General features: G+C 37.6%; 1 protein-coding gene across 1 annotated transcript in view; it reads left to right on the plus strand.

Moving 5' to 3' along the window:
- LOC145983280 (battenin-like) overlaps window positions 1–20,550 on the plus strand; it is a 31,621-nt gene extending 11,071 nt beyond the window's left edge. Inside the window, exons 4-9 of the mRNA XM_083116434.1 lie at window positions 2,040–2,198; window positions 3,612–3,755; window positions 13,919–14,375; window positions 15,269–15,418; window positions 16,462–16,602; window positions 19,610–20,550. Of these exons, the coding sequence (XP_082972560.1) occupies window positions 2,040–2,198; window positions 3,612–3,755; window positions 13,919–14,375; window positions 15,269–15,418; window positions 16,462–16,602; window positions 19,610–19,738 (1,180 nt within the window). The 3' untranslated portion in view covers window positions 19,739–20,550. The remainder of the gene's footprint in view (window positions 1–2,039; window positions 2,199–3,611; window positions 3,756–13,918; window positions 14,376–15,268; window positions 15,419–16,461; window positions 16,603–19,609) is intronic.
- The last annotated feature ends 5,013 nt before the right edge of the window (window positions 20,551–25,563 follow it).

Here is a 25,563-nt window from a genome sequence, read left to right on the forward strand (position 1 = left end):
GTTAACTCTGCAACAATTAAAGTTAGGTGAAAACAAATGTCACAGTTGTTTTCCTGGTGAAATTCTAGCCCATTTTGATATGTCGCACGACCCCCTTCCCATTTAAATTTCTGAAGTTGAATTCAAGATGGCGGACATCAAGATGGCTGCCGACCATGCGGGTGACGTCAATGTGGTTCCCCCTTGGCCAGGCAACGATTGGTCATCGCCATTTTCACGTCACATGCCACAGTGGCCTTGTACTAGGGGTGTTAAGTGACTTATTGAGCCATAACTTTGTGGTATTGTTAACTCTGCAACAATTAAAGTTAGATGAAAACAAATGTCACAGTTGTTTTCCTGGTGAAATTCTAGCCCATTTTGATATGTCGCACGACCCCTTCCCATTTAAATTTCTGAAGTTGAATTCAAGATGGCAGACATCAAGATGGCTGCCGACCATGCGGGTGACGTCAATGTGGTTCCCCCTTGGCCTGATAACGATTGGTCATCGCCATTTTCACGTTCCATGTCAGTGTCGTTGTACTGGGGGTGTTAAGTGACTTATTGAGCCACCCTGTATATGTATATACAGTGCTCAAATAAAGTTTTGCATATTCAGGGTTTGTGATCATTTTATTGTACTAGATACATGGAATCATATCCAAGAGTACAGGGGAGACATACAAACAGAAAGAAAACAGTGCAGCCATGCTCTACGTCTCGCAGGCATGCTTGGGATCAACAGATGGGAGTTCAGTACCGTGTTTAGCCACCTCGAGCCCGAAAGCATGCTTGAACACGACGGGGCATGCTAAGGACAAGATCATTCAACTTCTCCTGAGGAAGACTGTCCCACTCTTGAATGGCAGCCTCCCACAATTGCACCTTGTTCACAGGAGAATTTTCGCGGCTGACAATTGCTGGTTTCAGGTGTCCCCATGCATGTTCCACACAGTTCATATCTGGTGAATACGCCGGCCACACCATGTGTCGAATGCCATGCACATCGAGGAACTCTTGAACCACTCTGGCTCGATGTGGTCGAGCGTTATCATCAACCAGCATGAAACCATCCCCCAAAGTTGTAGAGAAACCTGCTACCATGGGTTCGAGAATAGCGTTTCTGTACATCAGACCGGTCAGGTGACCCTGGAGAGGAATTTGGGGCGTACATTGACCAAACATGATTCCACCCCAAAACATGATGGAGCCCCCCTGCTGTTGGTGACGTTCCTGGATGAAGGGCTCGTTCAATCTCTCATCTGATAGTCTCCAAACCCTTATGCTTTTGCTTAATGGGTGCAAACTGATGGTGACCTCGTCTGTAAAGTACGTGTGCTCTCACTGTTCCTGACTCCATTCACTGTGCATTGTTGCCCACCTTACATGGTCTCCCTTATGGTGTGGATTAAGAGGAAACTTGGGTATGAGTCTTCTTGACGTCAATCCATCCTCATGAAGTCGATTCCGCACTGTCTGATTGGAAACATTCACTCCTGAGGCTATCCACAGATCTTGGCACAAACTGGTAGCAGTTGCAATGGGTCTATGACGTGCCGAAATCACCACGTACCGATCTTCCCTGCGTGTTGTTTTGCGTGGCTGCCCTGTCCTTGGTCGATTAGCAACTTATTGTGTCTCCCTGAACTTCTTCCACACTCGAGAGACATCACCTTGGCTCACTCCAACACGGGCATTGACATCTACTTGGCCATATCCCTCTTCCAGCAGCGTTACATTTCGAATCTGGTGCGGATAAGACACGGACAATGCCTCCCATCGGGCTGCTTTCAAATCTGCTCAGGGATCATGTGGCTGCCCTCTATCTGCTGAATATCGAACTCACTTGGGCCATTATGTCGGTTTCTGTCTCGAGCATTGCTCACATAATGAACATTGTATACCTTTTGGGAATATCGCAACTCAAACCGCATGCAATCATAATATGCAAAACTTTTTTTGAGCACTGTATGTCAAGAAACATAACTTCTATGTTCAAGTGTTTGCAAAAAATATGGTTGAGAATTTTTTACTTAAAATATTGTTCTTTCTTCTAGCATAAGGGTGCTCATGGTCATCATCCTAGGAGCTGCTGGATTTTTACTTGTTGCATTGTCATCTGCTCGATGGGTTGCTATTTGTGGTGTAGTTTGCACAGCTTTGGGTTCTGGGTTGGGAGAAGGCACCTTTCTATCTTACTCAGCCTATTTTGAAAGGTGATTATTTTTTAATAATTCATATATTTCACATGATATTTATGTACAATATAATTTGTTTCGCTATCTGAAAATAAGTTGTTAATTTTTAAGCTACTGGTTCAGTCTCCTTTGCTATACAAATCAGTTAATTGTACGAGGGCAATTCAGAAAAAAAACTCCGTTTGCGCATAGGCGTGAAATAGCTAGGGATAGCGACGTCAGTCTTGTGGTGCTGTGCGCAGTAGTTCAGCAGGCAGTGAGAAGTGAAAGGAGAAGGTTGTGTTTCAGTTGACTCATCCGCTACAACAATTGAAAATGAACACTACAATAAAAAATCCCGCCAAATGTGAAGTTCGTGCAGTAATACAATTTCTGTGTGCAAAAACCTTTTGGCAGCTGCGATTCATCGCGAACTGTGCAATGTTTATGGACCAAACGTGATGAGTGAAGGTGTCATATATGAATGGTCGTATGTTTAAAGATGGACTAACTAACGTGCATGATGCGGCAAGAAGTGGGCACCCATCTGTTGTCAGCAATGAAATTGACAAGCGTCGGGGGATGCTGACTTCCGGTGTGGTTTTGGTTCACGATAATGCTCGCCCGCACACCGATGGACACACACAAGAACGTTTGGAGTAGTTCCGTTGGGATGTTTATGATCATTCTCCCTATAGCTCAGATTTTGCACCGAACAAATACATACAACATTGTTCCAGCTAATGACACCCGTGTCCACAACAGTAACAGAGTCACACAATTGCTCTTCAGGCTCATGAAACAGTGGCTTGCGTCGCACCGCTTCGGCAAGGACAATACGCTGCACGGTGCTGGTAGAGAGTGGCTTCATTCCCACGAGGGAAATTTTTTTGCAGAAGGAATTTCAAACCTTGTAAAACGTTATGACAAGTGCTTCAATTTGAATGGTGATTATGTCGAAAAATAATGTAATATTGTACTTTTGTAATTTGTAGAATAAAAGTTCTGAATCTACGAGTGTCTGTCATTGATAACAAAACTGAGGTTTTATTCTGAATTGCCCTCGTATCTCAGATGAATTAAGTTAACTTCTTTACGGGGCAGTAGAAGATGAAACAATGCCATTTTTGTGTAATATTTGATCAGCTTTTGAAGTATCCTATATTCAATTAATATTCCAAATGGAAGACTTTTTTAACTATGTGGAAATTCATGATACATTATGGGTTAAGTCTTATGTTTGATTTCTTTGTGTGACTATTGTTCAGTCCTATTTAGAACAGATCTAATTCAGATTATCCTCCGTGCGAAATAAAGACCTTAATACCATACATTATAGCTTTATAACTTCCATTTCATCATGTTCATCATCATCTTTTATTGTGATCAAATCATGCTACTTTCACATTGATTTAATTTATTAAGACACAATTGCTTTTTTCCCGAAATTAGAAATGTCATTTCCACGTGGTCATCTGGTACTGGTGGCGCAGGCATAGCAGGTGCTGTGTCCTATGCCTGGCTTACGGCTGGAGGAATTTCACCAAGGAATTCATTGCTTCTCATGCTGTCTGTTCAAGTTATCATGGCATTCACGTAAGTGGATACTTTTTTTAAAAAAAACATTTCCATTTGGTATGCTTATATGGTTTGTTATGTAATTTGCATCTTACTTCCCTCATCCACAATCCCTCCCCCTCACTCTGCAATGAAAGTTTGCACAGGTCTCAACTTAAACATATTATTCCCTCACAATGAAGGCTAGGTGCACTTACTAATTTTGATGCTGCCATCTTTAAACTTATTTGCATAGGTAGTATGATTCGATTAATGTGGCTCTGATTGCACATGCATGTTTTGTGCAAAGCCCTTTTGATGGTACAGTGTCTCTCAAAAGTTTTAGGACAACGACATTTTAAACTAGGCAACCCAATTTACACAAGCCGTTGGTGGGTTGCGTGCAGAGTTAGGCTCAATTTCAGGGTTGCCACATGCACAATAGACATTTATAAAATACGCGAAAGAAATATAAACAAGTATTATTGTATAAAATTATTAAAAATATCACTATTATATCGCAAATGACAAAATTATTTCTGAAAGAAAAAAATAGCTTTTCTAGTATTTCATTGCTGATGAGTCTCCAGTAAGGAAAAGAGGTGAGAGGAAACGAAAGGTTACAAAGGAGAGGAGAAAGAGAAAGCGAAAGGAGAAGAGGAAAAGTAGAGGAGAGAAGAAAGAGAGTATAGACGAGGAGAGGAGATGTAGTGAGGAGAATGGAAAAAGATTCGAGGAGAGATGAGGAAAAAAGAACAAAGAAGAGAAAAGAGGAGGAAAACGAGATGAGAGGAGAGGAGGAGACGAGAAGAGGGAAGTGAAGAGTAGAGTAAAGGAGAGAAAAGGAGAAGAACGAAAAAGAGAGAATTGTGTAGTGGAGTCGGAAATCTAAGACAGGAAAGGAGATAAGAGGAGTGGAGAAGAGTGGGATGGAGATAAGATGCAAGAAAAGTAGGGAAGGCGATATAAGATAAAAGCATAACAGAAAGAGGGGAGAGAAGAAGGAGAAGGAACTGGAGAGAAGAGGTAGTTGCAGAAAATATCCTCTGAGCGTCAAGAATGGATGCATTGGTCAAATTATCGACGTGAAACATTCAATAACATTTTGAAATGTATTGGAGAATATATTAGATCGGTGCGAAATGTCTTTTGGCTGAGTTCAGAGGAAGTTAAAATCTTCCATGTAAGATCTTTGATTTTACCTGCGATTACACCACTAAAAAAATGAACATAATTTTTAATATTTATTCAATTTTTCTCCACTTCTCGGTTCGTTGAAATGGAGATTTTGTAATTCAATATTTCCCCTCCCCCCATTGTTAATTCCAAATGGAATCATTCCGTTTCACACGGCGTGGACAATGAACACGATGGGATATGTCTAAAACTTACGAAAATTTTCTGCCACCGGAAGGGTTTGAATCTACGACCATCAGTTTGACAATCCTGAACGGTAGCCACTACCCTACAAGCTTTAGCTCCTTAAACCAGGTAGCAGAACCACTACACCATGCCTTTACCTTCGAATGAAACAACAATTGTTTTTACGTATTCTGTCCCTCGAATATTGTAAATGTCGTTTGGTATACGTGTAGTTGAACTTTTACTTTAATTTTGATTTGCTTTCTTGTAGTATAACCGATATCTTCGAGAAATAATTTTCGAAGTGATTAAAAACGAGAATATTGGTAGTTGTGAAAATGCAAGTTATTTCTTCTAACTTATTATTGTGATTAGACATTATTAATGGAAAATATCTAGAGGCTTGAACATTACAGGACGATGTTCTTTTCCTGTGATACTGTAACAGACAAGATGCTTGTTTACTGATGCAAGTCTTGTGTCCAGAACAGTCTCATGAAATGTATTTGCTGTTGCTTAAGGTAACACGAAATAATTACACCGTGTGTGAACTACCAAATCTGCACAACGTTACACGTAAACAGGCGGAAAATTTTATTCATAAAATCATCTCACATTTGACAGTATGAGTCAAGAGAGACTCGTGGGACACTGTGTTAAGGTGCTGGACTAAATCCTTCTAATTTTTCGTCCTCGAAGAACAACAATTTCTAAGGAAAAGCAACAGTTATGCTCTTTCTTATTTCTTTTAAATGCTTACACTTTCCTTTAATTGGGTTAAAAATAAATAAGATTATTGCTTGCATTTCTGTCATTGACGTAGACCAGGTCCGTACGCAGGATTTATTTGAGGGAGGGGCCAGACCCAATTATATATATGTGTGTGTGTGCACACACACACGCACACACACACACACACACACACACACACACACACACACACACACATATATATATATATATATATAAAAATCAAAGAAGGTAAAAGGAAACACTCACCGGACAGTAGAAAAATTCAAAATTTTCGCTAATTTCATAGCATCATCGGTGTGAGGAGAAATAGACGGAACCGGAAGTTGGGGCCCTGCAGAGTTGCCAGGTCCCCATCGAAGAAGAAGCGGTGCGTAGAACGAAAAAAAACACTGTTTCGTCACCAGGCTCGTCGTAAACTGTGAGTGTGTAGGATGACTTGGGAGAGGGGGTGGGATGGTGGGTGAGGGTTGGGGATTAAGGCTCGTCGTAAACTGTGTGTGTAGGATGAGTTGGGAGGGGGGGAGGGTGGGTGAGGGTTGGGCATTACTGGGTGGCCTTGTTCAGGCCAGGTGGAGTGGTTGCACTCATGGCCGATATATAGGCCCTCTCCCATCTTTTGCGAACAGAGGTGTTGGCTGGTTGGGGTAGGAGATGGATGATCGCTACCCGGAAGCAGTCGTTGAAACTGATGTTGTGGTGGTTGGTGTGGACGGCGACAGTGAAGTCCAGGTTGTGGGTGGAGGAGCGGTGGTTATTGATGCGGAGGTTGAGGGGCGTTGATGTTTCCCCCAGGTAAAAATCACCACAGATGTTGCAGGTGAGGATGTAGATAAGGTTTGAGGCATGGCAGGTCCCTTTGGGATGGAGGGTAAATTTGCCAGTGGCCGTGTGCACCTGGAGGGTGTGAGAAGTGATGAGGATGGGGCAGGTCTTGCACCTGGGGCGGTTGCATTTATGGGCATATATGTATAGACAGAAGACAGAGAGAGAGAGAGAGAGAGAGAGAGACAGACAGACAGACAGACAGACAGATATTACAAAATAGTTCAAATAGTGCGAGCGCCATTAAAAAGTTATGATAATTCTATGTTTAGAAAATAATATATTTATAAATTAAATGTTGCATACTTAGAATTATTCATAAAATAAAGATCATGTCTAATTGTGAGTTAACAAAAAAAAACAATAATAAAGAGACATTTTCGCATCACTATTGCAGTTCGAAAAAGTCGGGACAGGGATTGAAAGTAACTCACTGTCCTGACTAAATCGGTGAATCGGACGTCTGTAGCCAAGGATCAATGATTGTAAAACTAAAACCACCCAATATTGCAGCTTGAAGACTTTTGCGCAAGAAACAGATTCATTTATGCAAGAGCAAAATTGAAATTTTTACACATTTCAAAAATCGACAATGTAATTTTCGTATTTATTTATTATTAGGTTCACATTTAAATATTTTAGGGTTCGAGGGGGAGCATGGCCCACATGGCCCCTCCCCTGGGTACTGACCTTACGTAGAGAGTGGAAGAGAAATTTTGGAGAACCTTTCTATTAAATTTAGTATTTACCTTCACCTTATGCTCAGATAGGTTAAACCGTTTATTGACAATCGAAAACTTTTCGTTTAATAGATAATATTTGGTTTTGAACGACGAGAGAACATTGGTCGAATTTCCTTTCTTGCTCTTTTGAGAGAATATATACTTCTACAATAGCAATCGCGTTCGGAAACCATGAAACAAATGACTTGGTTTTCAAAGGCAGACAAGCTTGGTAGTCTAGCTTGCTCGCAATCAAAGTGACTCACTCACGCTATTCAAGGCCGCTTCTTATCGCAAAACACTGTGCTTCGATGCAAAGTGTCTGCACCCAGCACGTTACAAGTGACCAGAGTCGAATTTTAAAGAGAATCTGAAGAATGGTAGATTTCATCAGAAGCGGCTAGGTAGGCACCAGCTCAACATGCAATAGAATTCCTGACAAACAAAAAACCGTATTGAATAATTATTGGGTTAGTAATACGTGTATCCGCTCCTTTTTAACAATGTAAGCTCGAAGACAATCTGTATTCCATTTATTTATATTGGCAACTTGGTCAACCGGAGGTTATTTTATCACCTTCGATAATCGAATTGTCTGATCGATTATTTTTTGTTTACCCAGGAACATGCCCCATAGGAGATTTCCGAGACCGGGTTACGCTACACACTCGTAGCTCCCCAATTTCTTCACAATTGGGGGTTGCTACCGGTCCCATACACTGGCTGAGAACCTAGAAAGTGAGCATAGGTGGACTCGAATCCATGCCGTCCTGCAGTCGGAGTCCAAAGCACAGCTCCTTAGACCGCACGGTCACGGAGGAGGACTTTTCTTATTTTACCTTTGGCTAATCGTGACGATGAGGATGAATAATGAATAGAAAAATAAAGAAGGTCACGCACAAAGTAGAGGACGATCTTCAACCTCTTAGGTGACGAGTTCAAGCCCTAAATATGAGGATTTCAACCTTAGACGACCTCAATTTCAAAATTATAAACAAAATGCCTACTTATACTAAACTTCTCATCAAGGCCAAAATAGTTTGTAACTGCGAAACTACCCCTGAATACAAATTGACATTTTTTTTCCATGTGAGTAAGAATTAAATGTGTGGCATACAGAGATAGATGATACCTTTTGAGAAACAATTAACTGTATTCTGTCCCAGCATCTCTGGAGCAAAGCCGCGCATAGTGGAAGAGAAGTGGAGAGAGGGGATCGAGTTCACAGAGCGAATCAGTGCACGCTGCTGGGAAGGCTGGTAACTGAAGTGGGTTTCCTCCCTCCATGCAATCCCGTTCCTCTCACGTGTTCATCGCTGCTCAGATACTTGTCTTCGTTCACCTGCTCCAGAGATAAATGGGACAGAGTGTAGTTCGCATACATGTAGCAAGTAAAGAAACATATCCCAGAATAAAAATTCCACATAGTTTTAAAACGTTTGTTTAAGCAATGAATGACTGGAAATGGATCACACATAATTCCCTTGCCAAAATCTAGTGGTCGAAAATTAATTTCAAGACATTTCATATCTATTCACCATATTCCAAGTTATAATGAACTATTTCGTAGATGTTCATGAAACCGTTATAAAATTACAAATAAAATATATTCACAAGCTTAGATATACTACGTAATACGAAGAAAGAAATTCAGAGTTAAATTTCAAATGCATGTGAATAAAGTAATTCTAGAAGTACAGAGCTATATCTGAGTATTTAACTTCTTTTTTGCAGATGACGTTTACAACATTGAGGCGACAGAATAATTAGGAACTGTAGCTCCAAGAGAAACAAAGGGCGTGGTGTATTGGTTAGAGTTCTTGAAAGCATTGCGGTCCCACGTTCGATCCTCCATACTAGATGTTCCTTAAAAAATATCCCTTCCATTAAACAAGAGCATGGTAACATTATTTATAATAGCAGTATATAGTGGCTACATTGTTCTCCATATGGAATTTATAAAAAAAATAAACAAATAAATGAATTGACACACGTTCAATGGGATATTTTTATATATAAGGTCGTGAATTATGATACTCTAATGATAATTGTGTACTGCTTCCAAGACATTGACAAATATTAATGAAATAACTATTTATAAGTGTGGCAATTCAGCACATGATACCTCCGCAAATATCGAATGAAAAACTCACCATGTGCAATTCCCCATTAAATGTTTTCGCCGAGTCGTAGTACTTTCGTTTTCTTTGTTACAAACAATACTTGTTTGCACATTACATGCAGGAGAGTTACATCTATATTCCACATTGGTCAGCTTCTTCTACCTGGCATAAGGAGCGAAAGCTTGTAGAGTAGTGGCTATCGTTCAGGATTGTCAAACTGATGGTCGTAGGTTCAAACCCTTCCGGTGGCAGAAAATTTTCGTAACTTTTATACATATCCCATTGTGTTCATTGTCCACGCCGTGTGAAATGGAATGATTCCGTTTGGAATTAACGATGGGGTGAGGGGAAATATTGAATTACAAAATCTCCATTTCAACGAACCGAGAAGTAGAGAAAAATTGAATAAATATTAAAAATTACGTTCATTTTTTTAGTGGTGTAATCGCAGGTAAAATCAAAGATCTTACATGGAAGATTTTAACTTGCTCTGAACTCAGCCAAAAAGCATTTCGCACCGATCTAATATATTCTCCAATACATTTCAAAATGTTATTGGATATTTTCTGCAACTACCTCTTCTCTCCAGTTCCTTCTCCTTCTTCTCTCCCCTCTTTCTGTTATGCTTTTATCTCATATCGCCTTCCCTACTTTTCTTGCATCTTATCTCCATCCCACTCTTCTCCACTCCTCTTATCTCCTTTCCTGTCTTAGATTTCCGACTCCACTACACTATTCTCTCTTTTTCGTTCTTCTCCTTTTCTCTCCTTTACTCTACTCTTCACTTCCCTCTTCTCGTCTCCTCCTCTCCTCTCGTCTCGTTTTCCTCCTCTTTTCTCTTCTTTGTTCTTTTTTCCTCATCTCACCTCGAATCTTTTTCCATTCTCCTCACTACATCTCCTCTCCTCGTCTATACTCTCTTTCTTCTCTCCTCTACTTTTCCTCTTCTCCTTTCGCTTTCTCTTTCTCCTCTCCTTTGTAACCTTTCATTTCCTCTCACCTCTTTTCCTTACTGGAGACTCATCAGCGATGAAATACTAGAAAAGCTATTTTTTTCTTTCAGAAATAATTTTGTCATTTGCGATATAATAGTGATATTTTTAATAATTTTATACAATAATACTTGTTTATATTTCTTTCGCGTATTTTATAAATATCTATTGTGCATGTGGCAACCCTGAAATTGAGCCTAACTCTGCACGCAACCCACCAACGGCTTGTGTAAATTGGGTTGCCTAGTTTAAAATGTCGTTGTCCTAAAACTTTTGAGAGACACTGTACAACGTTCTAGGTCTACAGAAATCTCTTTGATTAACTTGCTTCAACTGCTGTTCATGTAGAATTTTTGTGTATACATAAACATAGTAACATATATTTTTGTAGTAAGATATCAATATCCAAGTCCATAAATAATATTTCACTTGCCTCATGCATTTATTTTATTATTAACTTGATCCAAATTTGCACCATTATGAAGTAAGTTCTTTACGAATGCCTTAAAAATACATTGGTAGGGGATTTAATAGTGGTGACTATTTATTTACAAATAATACGAAAGGGATGCCTCTGTGAAACTTCTTTTACAGCACTTTGATGTAGTCACCAGCATTGTGTACAATTGTTGCCAGTGATTTCACCTTTGGGATCAAATCGAAGTCACAGGGGCTTAAGATCTGGGTGGATGGTGGATGGTAGAGCACCTGCCATCCTCATCGAGATAACAAATCAGCACAGGTTGGCCTACATGCACCCGAGCATGTCCTGCAAAATGAAGAGAGGATTCAGCAGCAAAATATATCGCCTCTTCTTTCGCAATGCAGGTTGCAGGCAATGCAGATTCCTCACATATCTCTTGAAGACCATGAGGACACTGTCGTTCTGTATGACTGCGGCCACATTCAATCTTTATCCAACTCTGCTCTTCCTGCTTTGAAAACATTGTTGTGACTACACAGCTTTAGATTATCAACTCCAAAGATACTCTATACCTCTTATCAGTGCGCATGCACCTAGTGTTGAAGGAAAGAGTCATTTTCTGGGAGGTAGTTTAGGTATCAAACTAATGTGTGGTATAAGCAAGAAGCATCGGTTCTGTTTCATGATGTATATACAGCAGTGTTGCCACTATTAAATCTCCAACCTACGTATTAACTGTTATCTTATGAATGTTAGTTTAAAAAGATTTGACAATCCTGAACAACATAGTATTGTGACTTTTTTATACAAATATGTAAAATGTGCCTTCATGGTACGGTGCTATATGCACAGGGAACTGTACCTTGTAACGAACCTGTCTAGTCACAAATTGTATGAGTCGCACCTCTATTTTTATGACCTTTCTAAGAATCTAAGAATTTGAGAATTGTATAAAATTAAAAATGAGTTCCACCTCTAATTTGGTAAACTTTCTTTAAGAATATACTTTTAATAGTTTATTTTTCTCTGCTTGCTTACCTAGCATCGCCATCCCTATATAAAGGCGAAAGCCTGGCTGGCAATTTAATTCTGCTCTGCCCTTGGGCGAGAGAAGGTGCTCTCTGCTTAGGCGAGAGTCCAAGCACCTATAGAGGAGAAGGTGTGCTCTGCTCCGGCGAGAGTCCAAGCACCTATAAGGAGACTCACTCTGCCCTACCCAGCGAGAGACCCAGAGTAGTAAAGGCTCCATCTTCGGATGAGAGAAGCTGAACTCCGTCTCCGGACGAGAGATAAGAGGTTGGACTCTGTCCATTAGTCACAGAATCCGCTCCACTTTTGGGTGAGAGATAGCCTCACTCCATCTTTGGATGAGAGAAGTAGACTTGGTCTAGCTAAGAACATGCTCCACTTTCGAGTGAGAGAAGTGACTAATCAGCTTTCCCTGCATTTACACAAGTCATTCATTCTTTTAGAACCCCATCTCTTTAATCAGACTAGAATGTTTACCTCCAGCTTATGAATTTCAGGAAACCTTAATTGGAATATTATTTTAGGAGATAGTTAGTAATGGGTTGGTTTTCAAATGTATTATGGTAACTTGAGTACGGACGAAGTTTATCAATTGTATTGTACTTTTCTTTTGTAACCGTACTTTAAACTCATAACCTTTCTGTAGTAGTCTAAGTTTCTTTCTAAACCTTGTTGATGAATAAAATTTGATATGTTAAAGCAAACCTTGGTGTACTCCCTGTATCGCTCTGGCTTAATATTTGGTAGGCCTTACAACGTGCAACATACACCCGATCCCTGAGTGTAAATGGAATCTCATGCCCTGACTAGTTAAAAGGTTAGCATTATGAGTAAACTTGAGACGACGGTAGTGAGAGAGTATGCCTGCCCGACCGAAGTATTTGACGCTCTCAACGTGGGTTGCCTTGTTAAAGACTGTTTCAAGAAATATGGCATCCAGACCCTTGATCCGGCCGTGGACACTGTTTCAACTTTTTTTTACCTTACCTGTGTGAAATGTATTTTTAAAGAAAAATAAGTATGTAGGAGCTTTAGTGAAAAAGGCAGGCTGAACCAGGACTTGAACCTGGATCTATTGCATACTGTGCCATTTCTCTACCAACTGAGCTAGAGAGTCTGCCTGGTTTTGCCTTATGTTTTGCTGCTGCTATTTGACATGTGTGGAATTGTCTTTCTGTGCTATCACTACAGGATGTGTTGCCCTTGAAACACTGATATGTTGACAGTGCCTAGTTTCTTCCAGCATGGAGCTGTATATTACCTCATAATATGGCAAACATAGGGGATGCACTTTGTAGAAATTTCAGCCAATCATTCTAACAAGCAAGTAATTATTGTTATCAATGCTGAGTGCATTCAGCTCCTCAATAGAATAGCGGTGGTTATCCTGAGATCACAACATTAACCACTAAATATCACCCATTAAACCAGGTTTGATATCCATAGATGAACATAGAGGTTTAGTTCCCACTTTAGCTGTAGGATCATCCCCAATTAACCTATTTGAGCATTAACTCAACTTGAAACAAACTTTTTAAAACACTAACCTTCGTGAAGTATAATCAACACTTAATGCAGAAAATTATCTGTATAAAAAAGAGCCATTACTTCAGTGGAGGTATTAGAAGCTCTATTAAGCATTGTTTTCAGAATTCTACCCCAATCTGTTCACTAATCATGACTTCTATCATGATGATGCAAAAGTTTCCTGGAAAAACGTGCATTTTTGGTGTTTTTTAGGTGGGGTTTTCTAAAAAGTCCCCATCGGAAAAATGTGTTCAGTCCACAGAGGTCAATTCTTACCTTAATGGATATGTTCTGAAAAGCACATTAAAAGGCCTTACAGGAAAAATATATTATTTCGATAATATTTTCCCTACAAGTGATTTTTTTTTGGTGCTAGACTTTATTCCGTATTTCAACATTTTGTTACACTGCAACTTAACTTCATCTTTTATATTCTTTCTGTCCATAGATTTTGGTGCTTACTTAAGCATCCAGAAGGACAAGGTGTATGCGGTCCAAGAAAGGTTGCCAGTAAAAGTACATCTGCAGTGCGCCCTCAATCTGCCGTCAGTGCTGCCGTTAGCACTGTTGGTAGTGCTGCTACTCACCTGACCATTGAAACTGAATCTTCCAGCAAGGAAATTTATCTTGAACTTCCCATTGGAGCCAGCGTTGAAATTAAAACTGAAATGCCCAGCAATGTGGAGACATCAACCGAACCCACACCACCAGGCAGTCCACCAGACAGTCCACCAGGAAGTCCACCAGGAAGTCCACCATGCACTCCTCCATCCGAAAGTGCTGATTTGAGTAGAAATATATTTTCTGAGTTTGTGGACAAGCTTAAGTCTGTGCCAGCGCTAATTAACTACATGCTTGCTCTGGGAACGGTCTTCTTGTTTGAATATTTCATCAACCAGGGATTGGTAAGTTGCATGCAAAATGTGTTTATATTATAGATTAATATAAATTATCATAATTATTTTTCATGTAATTCATGTACTCTACTTTTGTTTTGATACATGGTTTCTTTTTGTATGGCAAAATCAGGGGCCTCCCCAATGGTTTAGTGCTAACACCATCATCTTGTAATCAAGGGGTCCTAGGTTTGATACCCAGTGGAGGCACATATTGGTTCAGATCCCACTTTAAACTGTAGGTCTAGTCCCAATTAGCCTATATGTGCATAAAGTGGACTTAAAACAAAAATTCAAACTAAGGTAAAATCTATTACAGTCACCTGGAAAATCTTGAGAAAATATTGTTAAATCAGAGACTCATTGAGTCCTTTCCTATTTCTGCTTTGAATATGACAAATAGAAAATTAGAGGTTCTCTTATTGTGACTGCATCTCATGATCACATTTTTCTGTAAGTGTGTATTTTGATGAACATCAGTGGGAGTTTTTGTAAAACCATAACAGATGAAGGCAAAAGAGGATCAGGCAACTGCCTCTTCTTGCTGGCCGCAAACTCCACTGTCATTGAGACAGCATAGTAATTTTTAAATCATTCAGAGAGGAAAGAAAGGTGAAGATGGATTGGTAGGAATGTGTGTGATTAAAAATGTAATGTTGCAAATGGCATTATGAAAATTCTCAAGATATCACCATCCTCGCAAATTCAAGGTATAATCAGGAGACACTTATTTGACTAAAATTATATTTTAGCTTTTCTTTCTAATTTTTCTGTTTCCTTCTCTAATTTATTTTATGTTGATTCATCTACACTTGTTAAATTTACTTTACAAACCTGTTATCTGTGACGATGTATTTTTCATGTTTTATATTTTTATTTTCGTTATTTCTTCCTTCATTTAGTTTGAACTGATCTACTTTGATAACACTTCAATAAGCCACCAAGAACAATACAGATGGTTTCAAGTTGTATACCAGATTGGAGTCTTTTTGTCTAGATCATCGGTTAATTGTTGCACTATTGACCGTCTGTGGGTGTTATCAGTATGGCAGGTAATTATGTCATGTGCCTACTCTAAAATGTTACATGATAATTGTTGTTATCATTTTTGACAAATGGAAATAATAATTTAATTCATTATATATGCTTTAGACTTGTTTCATTCATGCTTCCATTTGACATTTGAAAGCCAGCATCTCCTTTAGTTATAGCCCATAGCAGTGATATATTTTATGGATTGTATATTTTGCCACCTGGCTGTGAGGCAGAGTGGTTAGCACAGGGAGCTATGTTGCCAGAGGTCCTGAGTTCGAATCCTAGCTTGGGCATTCTTTGTGACTGTCTGTTAATAAATTTCATCATATCACTCTTCTACATCATCATGATTAGTCAAAAGTGGCACTAAATAACATAAATAAAATGTTCCACCTTGATGGAACATTGAGTACTTGACTCAAAATCTTGCCACCTAACATTCAATGTTCAGGTCTTGCATGGACATTCCCTTGTGAGCATCCTTTCATTCATTTCGTCTAATCATGACTCATTATCATTATCATGAAAGCCTAGAGATTCAGAGGAATCTTATCTGTGCAGCAACATATTTTACCCATTTCCTTGTTAGCTTTATGCACCAATCTTGAATGCCTTCTGTTTGATTGTGGAGGCTTGTTACTCCAGAGTAAAAGAAAAGGACTATTCTTTGCATGTGACAGGTTAATATATTTAATGAAATGCTTAATATGTAGCATTGTAAAGCTTGCCACAAGTTCATCCTCAAGTGAGGTAGCTGACCTCCATGCCAGAGTGGTTAGAGCAGTGTACTATGTTGCCAGGGGTCCTAGGATCGAATCCTGGCCTGGGTGTGGATGTTCTTTGTGAGTGTCCCTTATTCAATTTCATCGTATCATCACTCATCCTCGTCTTCACAATTAGCTCAAAGTGGCAGAAAAGCATAGTAAAATAAACTATATCAATTAAGTGAGATCAATTGCATCATTAATGTCAATAATAATAATAATTTTGTGGAAAGTCAGCCTTAAGCAATTTGTAGAATGTACTATATCTGTAAGTTTCTAAATATTTTTTTTTTCAGGCAATAAATGTGGGCATGTTTACGTTTCAAGTGATTTACAAATACATCCCAGTGATATGGATTGTTTTTGGTTTAATCCTGTGGGAAGGCTTGCTCGGAGGAGCTGCGTATGTTAACACATACAATAAAATTTTGTACAGTGTAAGTATATAACACCAGCTACTTTGAACTTGAATAAATAATAAATTTAAACGGCATTATATTTACGGTAGTTATGTTTTTATTGACAATTAGATATTAGTTTCATTAGTTATATACAGGAACCAGGTAACATTGCGAGTTCTAAATTAACAAAACATATCAAGCAAACAGAGAAGAATTGTAAATTAAACAAATTGGAATTTTCTAAAAACTTGGAACATATCACACATTTTCCAAGGGTAACAAAATACATCTTAAATTCTGCATTTGATTCCTATTTAACTCATAACTTAAGGTTTACTGTATCTTTTTTAAAATATTGTTGAATTACCATAACTGCTTTTGATAAATGGAAATCCTCCTGTTATGACTGATGTATTGTGCTGGACTATGAAACTCCAAGGAAACTGGAAATTTTAACTGAAGAACTGAATTATTTTAAGATCATATTTGACCCATTGAAAAAGCCACATAGCATGCCTTTGTTCTCACTATGTCTTTTATTGTTCATTTTGAGGAGAGACGGAAGGAGGATACATTTTCTACTTGTCCCCAAAGGTTTTTTTTTTAAAAAAAAAAAGTAGTATTTTTTTTTTTTGCAGGGGCAGAAATGTGCAAGGGAACTTTTGCCAAATATATTCCTGTGAATTCAAGAGACCAACCAGTCTTTAACATGGCAATATCTTATGTAATGGAAATGTAATAAGTGGCTCAGTCGGTAACGCGTCTGACTACCATGCTAAAGGTCCCGGGTTCGATCCCCGGCCGGTTCAAATCCGGGAACTTTTCTAACGGTGGAAGCGGCCCCGGCGCCCACCCAGCGTCGAATAACATGGGTACCTGGGGGAAACCCTGGGGGGTAAAGGCGGTCAGGGGCGTGATGCTGATCACATCACCCCCACTCACGACCGGATCAAGAAAGTGTGGGGCGTTACCCCCACACCCCCTATACGCCTTCATGGCGTGGTGCTATGCACAGGGGAACACTTTACCTTTTATGAAATTTAATTAACAATCAATTTATGTTGTAAATTGTAAGTACGTGTTCCTGTGTTAGCTTGCCATCACTACCAATTCAGTACTTATGAACTTTAGAGATTCATTGGAATAAATAAAATTAAAATAATTATAAATACATACATGCACAAATTTTTGGAAAATAAAAAAGCAAAATTTTGGTACAAAAACAGTTGATTTCAGGTTCAAAAGTGGTAAATAAAATAAAGTTCTGGTATTTTAGTGGTGAAATATCGGACCAAAAGCAGTATGCAAAAATGACATTTTGGTTTGAAAATTGTGAATATAATCCTAAATTTGCACTGCACTTATTACACAAAATAAACATATCCCTTCTAATAGTACATTTATGTAGTTAACAGAGTATTAAGTTTATTCGTGTATAAAGGGGTCATTTTTGCTTCTCAAATATTTACAGCAAAATTAATAAATTTTCCGTGAATTGCATAACTTGCAGGATAAACTTCAGAAAGTGTTGCGTCGGTAAATAAACATTAAATTTCGTTTTAAGAGTCCATTTCGCATTTTGCAGTTCATTTCGTGACAAAACAGGGCACCTGTTTGAGTTTCACCTTTCTGAAACATGAAAAATTATCATTTCAATGTGTTATTTCATATTTCGTGTTTTAATCAAAAACGAAATATGCATGCCTCTATAAATACATAAATGTGAAAAAAAAAAAAAATATCAAGTCAATTGGAATTATGATGTAGTGGTAACGCTGAAGCCTTGTAATCAAGAGGTCCTGGGTTTGATCCCCATTGGAGACACATTGCATAGTGGTTCGGACCCCACTTTAAACTGTGGATCCAGCCGTGTTGAGCCTTTCTGAGCATGTGGTCTTTAAACAAACAAACTTTGACTAAACTCTTTTGGTCTTCATTTACAGAATACACCAAGGTTAACATATGTTCTCTCTTCCCCAAATAATTCTTCTTTATATAATAAAAGGGTCAACCAGGTGGATTTTCTTTTCAGAGTAAAAATACCTGGGTTTTCTTACAAACCCTTAACAAAAATTTAAAATGTTAAAAATAAGCATAGCAAGTCACAACATGCTCACTGGATGTCATGGTACTGTATTTCAAACTTGAATACAATCATCGATAAATTTAATTCTCAGATATCATTGATAGTGACCAATAAGTCAATATCAGAAACCTACACAAACCATCTCTCATGTTGCTTCGTCTCAGATTCAAACTTGTGTCTACTACATTGATGTAAACATGGTATCATGTGGCATCCAGATGATTTGGTGTGCTTTGTTATTTCATTTTATAGTTACAGTAGAAAGTTGTTAAAAAAAAGTTGTAATAAAGTATGAACAAACATCTTGATGTAAAATTGTTATTCTTTTTACTTCACAAAATGTGGTAACCCTAAGAGGAGTGATGGGTGACTAGGAACATGACAAGCTGCACATGTCACTTGCATGCCTCTGGGCAGTTTTCTCAATACTGTGCATTGTGTCATCTTGGTCTGTTGTTCTCACATGCATGATAAATGTTTTGCTTTAGACTAAAGAGGCCTATCTTGCTTCAGTTACACAATGAAGGTGTGTAATTAATCCCCGAGTCACTGGTTGTGTCACTTATCACCTGCTGCTTTGGTCTGAAAGCTCCCTTAAATACATGCACCATGGAAGAATCACTGAAAGGCCAGGCATGCACAGAAATTATGACCAACAAATTGGTTCATATGAATTCCTTCAGCATGGAAAAAAAATTAAGATCTTACTTTCTCAGTTTGAAGTGCCAGTGTCCTACAAACTTGTGACCCAAGTAATTTATATCTGGTTAATGGTCTCCTCAAGTGCAAGGCCTTGGGTAAGTGCCTAAGTCATCCCTCTCTAGGGATACATAACTGTAGAATAAGCAACATAGATGCTCATAAACCCTCAGTCAAATATAGAACACACACCATTTCATAATGGTAGTGTCGTGAAGATATAGTGTGATGAAAATTGATGTTTTTTCTCTTTTCTAGATTCCAGAAGACAAGAGAGAATTCTCTATGGGAATAACTTGTGTTGCAGATGCTATTGGAATTACCTTGGCAGGATTGCTTTCTATCCCAGTTCATAATATATTGTGTGCCCTGCCAGAGCCTCAATAAAGAACAACATTTCTGGAAAGTGGCAGTAACGAAGCTTTATATTTTCAGTACTAAGATTTGTTCAGAGTTTAATGTTGTTCAATATTCTAATTTTTTTTTAAGTGTTCATGTGGTCAACCACCTACGATTTTAAATTGGTGTTGTCTATATGTAGTTAGTCCAGATTTCTTGTTTCCAAAATATTAAAGAACAGTTCCGAGAGTTTTTTTTAAATATTTTGAAACAATGACTCTTTAACTATCACATGTTTATTTTAATTATTGATCTGTAAGTGCTATATGATGAAAATTTTTTATTAGATACAGGATACAGCTATAAACAGAATTTTTGTCAGGTGATACAATTACTTTTTTGAATTTGTTTGACTCATGTATGTTAAATAAATGTCATTTTTAATGAATGATATTAAGTATTATGGGAGATTTCAAGTGTGATATTTATGAATGAAACCAAAGAAACATTGTGATACTAGTGATATAAGATTTTAGAAGTGAAAAACTGTTCAAATAAATCTAGTCTGTTACATACACACACATTATTTGGCTGATACTGCCATATATCATTCCATGTTCAGAAACATTACTGAGTGGTACTTAACATATTTTTCTTAAAGCCTTTCTATCAGCATTTTAAGTACTGGCAGAAAATTAATGTAGAAAGTTGAAAGTGTATTTGTTAATAGTTAAGAAGTTTTTCTTATCCAAACTCTTCATGTTAAGTCATAAAAGTTTCATGTGTATCAAAGAAAATGTAAGTCATATTATTAACATGTGATAATAATTAATATGGTTTTGTGTTGAAGCAAAATTGTTGTTCAGATGAATCTTATTAAAACTTATTATTTCGATAAATTTGTCAGCTGTTTCATTCTTGTTCAATCCAGACACAGTTGTGTTCCATTACATTGCTACATAATAAATGTGTTGTAGGGACCAATACAGTAATGATCTATGAATCAGAAGTTTCTATGTTCAGATGCCATCACCCTTTATATTGCTTCTGATTTTTATGGTGATGGAATGGGGATTTCTAAAAGTGGACTTTTAAATGTGAAAACACTTGGTTTATCATAGGCAAGGAAAATTGTAATAACATTAAGTAGGTAAATGGCATGAATGACAGTACGTTCAGTGCAAAAACAGTAAGTTCACATGTTGAAACTTTACTTTGTTGTGTGTGTGCAATCATTTACACCAAGTATCATAAAAAAATCTAAATATAATTTTAAAAATACTTCTTGCAATGTAATCTTCAGAACACCATAGGAAACAGGAGCATGTGGTGACATTTGGGTTTAGGCAAGCAGCTGAAAATGATTCCATTTCACCATTAAGCTTATGATCATATAATACAAGTTTCATTCAATATATAACCGGAAATATGTTGTAACAAATACAGTTTGTAAATAAATAATAGTGACACATCATCCTCACAGCAATTTTCATGAATATCAGTACATAACACAGGCATATAAGAAGCAAATGAAAGCAGAATACTAATGGGTTTTATGGGACATCATCTCCCATGAGCAGTGCTAGTCACTTGTTTCTGTATTGTTAATACAACCTCCAGATGATGATATAGCCGCGGTGGCTCAGTCGGTAACGCGTCTGACTACCATGCTAAAGGTCCCAGGTTCAATCCCTGGCCAGTTCAAATCCGGGAACTTTTCTAACGGTGGAAGTGGCCCCGGCGCCCACCCAGCGTCGAATAACATGGGTACCTGGGGGAAACCCTGGGGGGTAAAGGCGGTCAGGGGCGTGATGCTGATCACATCACCCCCACTCACGACCGGATCAAGAAAGTGTGGGGCGTTACCCCCACACCCCCTATACGCCTTCATGGCGTGGTGCTATGCACAGGGGAACACTTTACCTTTTATGAAATTTAATTAACAATCAATTTATGTTGTAAATTGTAAGTATGTGTTCCTGTGTTAGCTTGCCATCACTACCAATTCAGTACTTATGAACTTTAGAGATTCATTGGAATAAATAAAATTAAAATAATTATAAATACATACATGCACAAATTTTTGGAAAATAAAAAAGCAAAATTTTGGTACAAAAACAGTTGATTTCAGGTTCAAAAGTGGTAAATAAAATAAAGTTCTGGTATTTTAGTGGTGAAATATCGGACCAAAAGCAGTATGCAAAAATGACATTTTGGTTTGAAAATTGTGAATATAATCCTAAATTTGCACTGCACTTATTACACAAAATAAACATATCCCTTCTAATAGTACATTTATGTAGTTAACAGAGTATTAAGTTTATTCGTGTATAAAGGGGTCATTTTTGCTTCTCAAATATTTACAGCAAAATTAATAAATTTTCCGTGAATTGCATAACTTGCAGGATAAACTTCAGAAAGTGTTGCGTCGGTAAATAAACATTAAATTTCGTTTTAAGAGTCCATTTCGCATTTTGCAGTTCATTTCGTGACAAAACAGGGCACCTGTTTGAGTTTCACCTTTCTGAAACATGAAAAATTATCATTTCAATGTGTTATTTCATATTTCGTGTTTTAATCAAAAACGAAATATGCATGCCTCTATAAATACATAAATGTGAAAAAAAAAAAAATATCAAGTCAATTGGAATTATGATGTAGTGGTAACGCTGAAGCCTTGTAATCAAGAGGTCCTGGGTTTGATCCCCATTGGAGACACATTGCATAGTGGTTCGGACCCCACTTTAAACTGTGGATCCAGCCGTGTTGAGCCTTTCTGAGCATGTGGTCTTTAAACAAACAAACTTTGACTAAACTCTTTTGGTCTTCATTTACAGAATACACCAAGGTTAACATATGTTCTCTCTTCCCCAAATAATTCTTCTTTATATAATAAAAGGGTCAACCAGGTGGATTTTCTTTTCAGAGTAAAAATACCTGGGTTTTCTTACAAACCCTTAACAAAAATTTAAAATGTTAAAAATAAGCATAGCAAGTCACAACATGCTCACTGGATGTCATGGTACTGTATTTCAAACTTGAATACAATCATCGATAAATTTAATTCTCAGATATCATTGATAGTGACCAATAAGTCAATATCAGAAACCTACACAAACCATCTCTCATGTTGCTTCGTCTCAGATTCAAACTTGTGTCTACTACATTGATGTAAACATGGTATCATGTGGCATCCAGATGATTTGGTGTGCTTTGTTATTTCATTTTATAGTTACAGTAGAAAGTTGTTAAAAAAAAGTTGTAATAAAGTATGAACAAACATCTTGATGTAAAATTGTTATTCTTTTTACTTCACAAAATGTGGTAACCCTAAGAGGAGTGATGGGTGACTAGGAACATGACAAGCTGCACATGTCACTTGCATGCCTCTGGGCAGTTTTCTCAATACTGTGCATTGTGTCATCTTGGTCTGTTGTTCTCACATGCATGATAAATGTTTTGCTTTAGACTAAAGAGGCCTATCTTGCTTCAGTTACACAATGAAGGTGTGTAATTAATCCCCGAGTCACTGGTTGTGTCACTTATCACCTGCTGCTTTGGTCTGAAAGCTCCCTTAAATACATGCACCATGGAAGAATCACTGAAAGGCCAGGCATGCACAGAAATTATGACCAACAAATTGGTTCATATGAATTCCTTCAGCATGGAAAAAAAATTAAGATCTTACTTTCTCAGTTTGAAGTGCCAGTGTCCTACAAACTTGTGACCCAAGTAATTTATATCTGGTTAATGGTCTCCTCAAGTGCAAGGCCTTGGGTAAGTGCCTAAGTCATCCCTCTCTAGGGATACATAACTGTAGAATAAGCAACATAGATGCTCATAAACCCTCAGTCAAATATAGAACACACACCATTTCATAATGGTAGTGTCGTGAAGATATAGTGTGATGAAAATTGATGTTTTTTCTCTTTTCTAGATTCCAGAAGACAAGAGAGAATTCTCTATGGGAATAACTTGTGTTGCAGATGCTATTGGAATTACCTTGGCAGGATTGCTTTCTATCCCAGTTCATAATATATTGTGTGCCCTGCCAGAGCCTCAATAAAGAACAACATTTCTGGAAAGTGGCAGTAACGAAGCTTTATATTTTCAGTACTAAGATTTGTTCAGAGTTTAATGTTGTTCAATATTCTAATTTTTTTTTAAGTGTTCATGTGGTCAACCACCTACGATTTTAAATTGGTGTTGTCTATATGTAGTTAGTCCAGATTTCTTGTTTCCAAAATATTAAAGAACAGTTCCGAGAGTTTTTTTTAAATATTTTGAAACAATGACTCTTTAACTATCACATGTTTATTTTAATTATTGATCTGTAAGTGCTATATGATGAAAATTTTTTATTAGATACAGGATACAGCTATAAACAGAATTTTTGTCAGGTGATACAATTACTTTTTTGAATTTGTTTGACTCATGTATGTTAAATAAATGTCATTTTTAATGAATGATATTAAGTATTATGGGAGATTTCAAGTGTGATATTTATGAATGAAACCAAAGAAACATTGTGATACTAGTGATATAAGATTTTAGAAGTGAAAAACTGTTCAAATAAATCTAGTCTGTTACATACACACACATTATTTGGCTGATACTGCCATATATCATTCCATGTTCAGAAACATTACTGAGTGGTACTTAACATATTTTTCTTAAAGCCTTTCTATCAGCATTTTAAGTACTGGCAGAAAATTAATGTAGAAAGTTGAAAGTGTATTTGTTAATAGTTAAGAAGTTTTTCTTATCCAAACTCTTCATGTTAAGTCATAAAAGTTTCATGTGTATCAAAGAAAATGTAAGTCATATTATTAACATGTGATAATAATTAATATGGTTTTGTGTTGAAGCAAAATTGTTGTTCAGATGAATCTTATTAAAACTTATTATTTCGATAAATTTGTCAGCTGTTTCATTCTTGTTCAATCCAGACACAGTTGTGTTCCATTACATTGCTACATAATAAATGTGTTGTAGGGACCAATACAGTAATGATCTATGAATCAGAAGTTTCTATGTTCAGATGCCATCACCCTTTATATTGCTTCTGATTTTTATGGTGATGGAATGGGGATTTCTAAAAGTGGACTTTTAAATGTGAAAACACTTGGTTTATCATAGGCAAGGAAAATTGTAATAACATTAAGTAGGTAAATGGCATGAATGACAGTACGTTCAGTGCAAAAACAGTAAGTTCACATGTTGAAACTTTACTTTGTTGTGTGTGTGCAATCATTTACACCAAGTATCATAAAAAAATCTAAATATAATTTTAAAAATACTTCTTGCAATGTAATCTTCAGAACACCATAGGAAACAGGAGCATGTGGTGACATTTGGGTTTAGGCAAGCAGCTGAAAATGATTCCATTTCACCATTAAGCTTATGATCATATAATACAAGTTTCATTCAATATATAACCGGAAATATGTTGTAACAAATACAGTTTGTAAATAAATAATAGTGACACATCATCCTCACAGCAATTTTCATGAATATCAGTACATAACACAGGCATATAAGAAGCAAATGAAAGCAGAATACTAATGGGTTTTATGGGACATCATCTCCCATGAGCAGTGCTAGTCACTTGTTTCTGTATTGTTAATACAACCTCCAGATGATGATATAGCCGCGGTGGCTCAGTCGGTAACGCGTCTGACTACCATGCTAAAGGTCCCAGGTTCAATCCCTGGCCAGTTCAAATCCGGGAACTTTTCTAATGATGGAAGCGGCCCCGGCGCCCACCCAGCGTCGAATAACATGGGTACCTGGGGGAAACCCTAGGGTGTAAAGGCAGTCAGGGGCGTGATGCTGATCACATCACCCCCACTCACGACCGGATCAAGAAAGTG

The sequence above is a fragment of the Lepisma saccharinum genome, unplaced genomic scaffold (assembly GCF_977018435.1).
Source record: "Lepisma saccharinum unplaced genomic scaffold, izLepSacc3.1 HAP1_SCAFFOLD_739, whole genome shotgun sequence".
NCBI lineage: Eukaryota > Metazoa > Arthropoda > Insecta > Zygentoma > Lepismatidae > Lepisma > Lepisma saccharinum.